We start from the raw sequence: 7,819 nt of genomic DNA, 5'->3' as shown, positions 1-7,819 counted from the left end.
CTAAGCTATGGTAGAGGGCTGGTGTATTGTCATTCTTACAGTACACTCACACACACGCATACAAACACACACAATGTTTTGCTACTCCTGCTTTTATTCAATATCTCATATATATTCTTATCATGTATATGCTTAATAATTTTTCGGATCTGAAAGTATTTAAAAACATTATTATTATTATTATTTTTTTTTTTTACTGTTATCATTATATTGCTTTAACTTTAACGCATTTTATGTTTTTATTTGGTCATTTATTTACGTTTATGCAACAATAAAAGGTCCTCTGTAAATGAATCTGTCCCCCATTTGCAATAACTTGTATGTCCCTCTGTGTGTGTCTGCATTTCCTCATTCTCTTCACGTTACTTTTTTACTCCTCTGTTTTTGTTTTTCTCAATCTGGGTATGGCTCTCACTCTCCAAATCTGTCTTATACTTTCTCACCCGCTGGCTTTGTGCCTTTTTACTAACTCAGCCTTTCTAGCTCTACGTGTCACTCCCTCCATGAGTGCCTCTGTCTTTCTCTTTTCCCCTTCTTGTGAATCTGAATCATACTCTCTCTGTCAGACAGTGTAGCTGGGAGTCTCCAGCTCCTGTCTGCTGTGCTCAGAGAAGAGACTCCGATCCTATCCCTATTTATTTTTTCAGTCTCCTTTTCTCACTCTCTCTTCCTCCTGCCAATTTACTGTGCTCTCTCCAGTCTTCAGTCTCTCCATGTTGTCATAACTAAAGATGTTATTAAGGTGGAACACACTTTGTTCCAAGTGGTTTGCTTTTCTTCCATGTTCTTGTCTCGCTGCTGTCATTGTTATCTGTTAATCTGTGCCTTTTTCACTGTAACTTTTCTTGATTTGTTGCATTCATATGTAAAATATTTATTTGTTGTGGTTGCACCAACCCAGTTTCTCTGCCTGATCATGTATGTATCCTCTTCTTTTATTCTGTCTCTCCCATCTCTTTCCACCAGTGCCCTTACAGGAGCACCTGTGCAGGGCCTTGCTTTATCCGGATGAAGCACTGAAGGCTTCGGTCCTGCATGTGTGGCTCAAACTGTTCGGGACAGCCGGGGGTTCGGCAGCCCAGTCCTTACCCGTTGCCATCAGGGACAGAGTGTGTGTCCTGTTGCTGCAGACCTTGACAAGTGCCAGCTCCCCTCAGCTCATCAACGTCTGCGTTGGTGAGACAAAACACTCATTTTATCTGTCACTTATTTTATTTATTTACTTTTGAAGATATGAGATGAAAAAAGTTGTCTTTTAACAGATAGATATTAATAATATTAAATAACTTCAATAGTGTACTGTCTGAAGCAAAGCCAGTATATATTTTACATTAAAATATCTGGCTTTGAACTGAAAGTTTTTATGAGTGTTTAGAAGGAGTTTTGTGACTTTTGAGCCTGTTTTTTTGACTTTGTAGAAACTTCCATTTTTCAGTTACTGTATAAAAGTGTAGAGCTTCAAAAGCTGCCTTAATGAAATATTGCCAAACTGATTGGCCTCATTTATATTTATTAAGTACTAGATATAGTTATTAAGATTGAGTTGCTGTGAACTAAAGCTTTGGAGATAGTACAGTATGCTTAGCTTAGGCAGGCATAAAAAAGGCGAGATAAGGGGAGGATGTGATAAAAAATGCATGAGCACAACAGCAACTAGTTTGGTGACAGTCTGAGTGGAAGGCTATTGTTAATGTGCTGTCCTGTATAAAACGTAGCCTCACTCCCAGCTGCCTGGGAGAGAATGTTACGGTGCCGACTTAAAATAGCAGTATAAGAAAATCATGTTGTTTCACATCATTTTATATGCAAATATAGTCACTTTAAGAATTTATTCAGAAGAACCAAAGTGAATTCACCTGCTACTGTCTCATCATAACAGTTCTCCAGTAGTGGTAGGGGTTATTTATGAAATATAGCTGTTTTGTTTGTTTGTTGTTTTAGAAAAGCTAACAGGCCAAAAAAGAACCCGTCCATGCTAATCTTTCTCAGTGAAGATCCAGAATCTATTTAAGGGTGAGGCTAGATGGAGAAAGAGGAGGCATTTCACTGAGATGAAAGAGTGCTGCTATCTTTTAGGTGTTTTGAGTTATAAGGATAATAAGCTTGCTAGTGTGTGGTTAGGTGATAAACAGAATGGAGGTCTATACGAGGTGCAGAGGAGTTTATGAGAAGGAAATAGAGTCATTATCTTTTTGAAATTTGAAGTTGTTTTATCACTGTATTAACTTGGGCGAGAGGTGGGATCTACTGTGGGCTTGGAATTGTGGTGCAAGGATGGTTTACTCCAGATTTTAGAGTAGCTGCAGTTTAACTTTTTCTGCTGTTGAATTGATCTTAATAAGCTCACTCTAACCAGTCCTGGTGAGAACGGCAACATGGAGGAATTAGACAGGATTATTATTATTTTTTTTCAGAGCTGTAAATTACACAGACTGTTAAAGAGATTTCCGTGAAAAGAAAATGTACTTTTTCTATGTTTAAAAATCATAATTTTTTGTGTTTTATTACTTTGTCTCCAGATGGCTAGAGAAGAGAATCCATGCAGCTGGGCAACATTTAATTGCTAATTACATAATTGTTTTGTGCATTGTGAGATTGAGTGTCCAGAATGTGTTTTTCCTAATATCCTTCTGTGAAACTTAAATCTGTTTTCTACTATTAAAAGCGCATAATGGCTAAAAATGGCTATAGTATATAAGTCAGTATTATCATATTTTATTCATGCTATGCTTTTGCAAGTTGCATTCTTCAGTTTTATGAGATTCAATTCAATTTTCTTTGTATCGCGCCAATTCATAACAGAAGTTATGTCATTGCACTTTTAATATAGAGCAGGTCTAGACCATACTCTTCATAATCATATTGCACACACATTGTGATCCCAGTTTTTATATCATTGCTGAAGCTGTCTGATATTCATGAGTGCATGTCATCATGAACATATCCATAACCCATGCCTTGTCTAAAACCTTGTTATTGTTGTGTTAGGGTTTGCATATATGCTCGTTTTGTAGACTGTTAGTTTTTGTCAGCTTTGTCATCAGTATCTGTTTTCACACCTTGCCTTTCATCTGTTAGGCCTGCTCTGGCTGCTGGTGCAGCTGGAAGAGGCAGTGTCAGTTCTGATGAACTGCCCCAGCAATCAGGTCATGTGCGATGAGAACCAGAACAACCACACCAACGACAGCCAGATCCTCAGCCAAAACCAAGAGCAACAGTCCCCTGACCATTGCCCTCTGCCTCTCATACTGAAAAAGGTCCCTGTCCAAACATCCTGCTCCCATCCCCAAGACCTGCATTCTAGCACGGACGATAATCATAACAAGAAGCTCTAATCCTGGATTAATGTGCCTTTGAATAGGGATTTGGGAGGGTTTACCCTGGACAAATATTTGTGCTTCATGTCTGGGAAATCAATGTGTAGATTAAATCAAGTTAGATTTTCTCAGTTATGACTCACAATACAGCACAGCTTATGACGTTAGTAGTTTTTTTGTAGATCACCATTGACAGAGTTGTTATAAAAATATCTAACTCTAAACTAAATAATCATCCAAATTTTAATTAAATCCCAAAACATAATTATTGTGTTGTTTATAGGCTCCATCCTCCCAAATAAACTGAATGTTAAAGTTCTCATACAGCTGGGTATGAGAACTTTGTAAACATTAACAGTGCTACACAAAACAAAACAAATTAAAAAAACTGCAATCTCTAACTTTATTCTGATTCATAGTATAACAAATGTATAAATCAATATAACAACAGCTGAGTCCTGAGCCAATGAGATAATTTAGTTTTCTTAGATTTTCACATTGTTTAGTAGTTGTTACTTGTACTAAATGGCCTTAATAGACATTACACTGAGTATATCTTAGTTTTTACGGAAAATGTAACTAATTCATCCATATTCCTCTCAAGGGTCATTATGGTGTCGTTATTAACCTCACCTACAAAGACAAAACTGTTCAGTAACGTTATATAATGAATTACGATGACTTAATTGTAATGTTGTTATATATTTTTTTATAAAAGGACAATGACAGATGAATGAAGCATGAATTAATGTAACCAAACCTCCACTTGTGTAGTAGGTCCACCTAAATCATTTCTTCATGGCCTAGACATTTCTTAAATTAGTTTACAGAGGTCAGAAATCATAGAAATTTGACAAATTTACAAAAACAGGCGTATTCTGATAATAATAGCCCCTTAATTACATGTGCCGATTACTGTACATGCTCATAATGCTAGTATTTGAAAGCCTTTTAGGTTTTTAGACCGCTTCCTGAATGAAAGAGGCAGACAGCTGGCAAAATATTGCTTGTGTCATCAGCAACCTGACAGTGTTGAATAAACTTTGTACATTATGCACATCAGACAGTCTATGAAAACTGTGGAAGCCCTGCACGCAATTTTAATGTAATGTGTCTTGAGTGATTGGTGGATTTTAATAAAGTCCATAAAATGTTTTTTTTTTTTTTTTCCCAGTTGCTGCTGAGTGGTGAAGAGATGTTTCAGGCAACCAGTGCAAAGTGTATTGCATCCGTCCTTCTTCATTCTCCCAGTCCGTGCAGTGCTCCCTTTATCAAGGCTGACGTACCTGGTGATATGCACACACAAACACAGAGGCTGGGATTCGCTAGCTATACAAGCTGTTGATTTGTCTGCTACAAATAATTTCCTCTGCCTTTTATGTTCCCTTTTTAACTTCCAGTCTTTGTCTACATTTTTGTTATTTCTCTTGCTGCCTCTCTGTGTATCCCTCTTTCTTCTTGCCTGTCTTTGTTGCCTTCTCCTCTGCTTTTATATCTATCTCTTCATCACTGTAGAGATTCTATTTGTGTTTCTCTCTTGCCTTTCAGAATTTCAGAATTTCAGAATAGGGCAGGGATTTCAACAAAGAGTATTGCCATCCTTTTTCATGTATCATATGCTAAATTTGCATGATAACATTACACCATGTTTTGGATAATGTTACAGAAGAACATTACAGTGCAGCAATATTGTTACCTGATCTCTCCTTTTCTTTTTTCCTTTGTAGAGTTTCTGTTTGACCGTCTGGCCAGTAGTAATAGCGAGGTGCTGCTGTGGTCTGTCTACAGTTGTTTGGTGTTACTGACTAAGGACCCACTGTTCTTCTGCCAGTGTCACTCTGTCTATGGTGAGACAGCTTACATAGATCAGAGATGTTTGTTATGGTGTCACGGTAGAACTTCAATTTTGGGTTTTATGGTAAATTGGTTAATATCAGAAAATCTGCAACTGTACAGAAATACCTGGATTAAACAAAATGAAAAGACATAAGGGCTGGGCAGTTAATCAAAATATTATCCAAATCGCAGAAGCTGCAATTTTTTGATGAAGGTAAAATGTGTGACAAAACGGCATTATAGTGAAGTAAGGTAGTGCTGCAGAGCTGCCCTGGCCTACACATTGTGTTATCCGTCAAAATAATCCTAATTTGTTTTTTAGCAGCCCTAATAGACGTGCAAAAAGAAGCTGTGCAGCATGTGAATGTTAATTTAGAATTCAGATATCAACATGGAATTGGAGTAGTTTTCCTCAGCCTCATACTTCATTGCAGTTTGAGTTTTTTGGCATTTGCGTCTCCTCAATACATTACAGTTACCCTACTGCACAGGGGAAAATAGAAGAACAGAGGTAGCTACTGTACACTGTGCGTACAAATGACAAATGGTGCTATTGTAATGTAATAAAATATGACTAAATGGCCACAAAACCTGGTAGCATTTACAGAATTGCAAAAATGTGAATGGTAATGAATATTGTTCTTACACAGAGATGCGTATGTGTGTGTGTTTGTATGCCTTTGGTGTTTGCTATTACACTAGATGATTTATTTGAGGTTCCACAGCCTGTGGCTTTCTTCAGTTCTGCAGCACGTCAACTCCACTCCAAAGAAATTGTCTGACACTTGAAGTACAAACTTAATTTACCAGTACACAGGATATCTGGTGTAAATACTCATTGTGCTGTTAAGTTCTTGTTATAGTCCATGTTGAACATGGCAGGGTGTTGTGGTGGTTGAGCAGGTGGGACCCGGACGCAGAGCAGAGGACGTACAGTTCAAAAAAGGTTTGATTCCAACAGAAATCCAAATCTAGGGAAACACAACTAATAAGGCAGGCTGGCAGGACAACACACAGCAACATGGGACAGAGCATCTACACACTATAGTGACCAGACCAAGACTGAAGAGAAACACCAAACATATATACACACCAGGGACTAACGAGCAGGGCGAGAGCAACACAGGTGAAGGGGATCAGGACTAATTAGGCACAGCAGAAAGACAGGCAGTGAGACAGCAGGGGAAACAGACAGATGCTTGACAGGCAGACATGGGGCAAAATAACCACCAACAGAAGAACACAGACCAGGAGTAAACACTTAAAAAAAAGAACTAATGTACAGGACTAAGAACTAAGACACTGAACTAGGAACTAAGATACGAGACAAGACAGATATTAAGTAACTTAAGGACGCAGATGAATAATAATAATCACAGGGCTAAGAACTAACTAAACAAGACTACACAGAGAAACACAGAACCAAAAATGGACTTAAACAGGAAATATGAACACAAAAATCACATTCCTAACAGAACATGAGATCATTACAGCAGATCCTGTGTAACAGTAAATTAGAAAGATGTACCACATGCATGATTGTGGGTGTGTGTGTGTGTGCATGCGTTACTTTTTGGAGCATGTCACGCATTTTAATGCAGGAAGTCGCTGTAGCCTTCAGTGTAGACACCAGCCAAAGCACTCTCATAACTTTGGCACTTAGCAAGTATTTCTGTACAGAAATATTTCTTTGACACAATCAGTGTTTGTATTTGTTAGGTATTGAGTCCCTGGTGCGCAGTCTGAAAGAGTCTCTGCGGCTGACCAACCTGGAAGTGCCGAAACAAGGTCTGCTGCTCCTTACTGAGATACTGGAAAGGTGAGACTGCTCTGTAAGGTTTGTTCTAATGCCAACATTATTCTACTGAAGTGAATGTGTGTGTAACATTATTCTATGCATGTTAATATCACCAAAACAACACACACAGTTATAATGATTATTACACCACTGTATGTTTGTACACAAACTGAACAGCATGTACAACTTAAGTTACACTGACACGGAGAAGCGACCTTCTGTTAGACATGTTAAATATGGTGCACTGGGAAGTTTAATTATATTTGAATTAACTGCTGGCTCGCAGATGAAAATATATTACGAGCTAGGAAAACACTGTCATATTTCTGCAAGGTTGACATAATTTTAATTGAATGTTCCACCCGTCACATGGCAATGATACAGGGGATAAGAGATTTCAAATGGTGAGGGAAATTTGTCCTTTACGCTGATTGGAACAGTAAAAAAGTAGCTAGACCAGAGCTGTTAAAGTGCTGAACACGCTAAAGAGTGTGTGTGTGTGTGAGCAAGAGAAATGAAGATGAGTCTTGCCCAGTTTGACTATTAACATGTTTGTTTACAGTGCATGTGTGTGACTAAGTGAATTTTGTGTTTGTGTATGTTTCCGTGCATGTTGGCATTAATAGTTAAACACCATGCACACGTGTGTTATTTAGGATGTTCTATGTGACTGCTGTTGGGGCAACAGGGAGCCAGTACACAGCTGTTATGGTGCTGTGTCTTTTACCAGAGACATACTCTGGTGATCCTCGTCATGCCATTAGATCAGCACTATTTGTTTGTTATGTGTCCCTGCCCTGAAAGAGAAAGAGAAAATAATGTATGTGTGTGTTGGTGAGTGAGACAGAGGGATCGCATTATGATTCAG

At 38.2% G+C, this 7,819-nt stretch overlaps 1 protein-coding gene across 1 annotated transcript in view; it reads left to right on the top strand.

Annotated features, from left to right (window-relative positions):
* LOC123959643 (meiosis inhibitor protein 1) overlaps positions 1 to 7,819 on the top strand; it is a 70,933-nt gene that overhangs the window by 14,192 nt on the left and 48,922 nt on the right. Inside the window, exons 9-11 of the mRNA XM_046033816.1 lie at positions 4,492 to 4,606; positions 5,045 to 5,164; positions 6,873 to 6,972. Coding sequence (XP_045889772.1) covers positions 4,492 to 4,606; positions 5,045 to 5,164; positions 6,873 to 6,972 — 335 coding nt within the window. The remainder of the gene's footprint in view (positions 1 to 4,491; positions 4,607 to 5,044; positions 5,165 to 6,872; positions 6,973 to 7,819) is intronic.

Source organism: Micropterus dolomieu, linkage group LG02 (assembly GCF_021292245.1).
Source record: "Micropterus dolomieu isolate WLL.071019.BEF.003 ecotype Adirondacks linkage group LG02, ASM2129224v1, whole genome shotgun sequence".
NCBI lineage: Eukaryota > Metazoa > Chordata > Actinopteri > Centrarchiformes > Centrarchidae > Micropterus > Micropterus dolomieu.
Note: the sequence above shows the minus strand (reverse complement) of the source record. Positions and strands in the feature narration are given on the sequence as shown.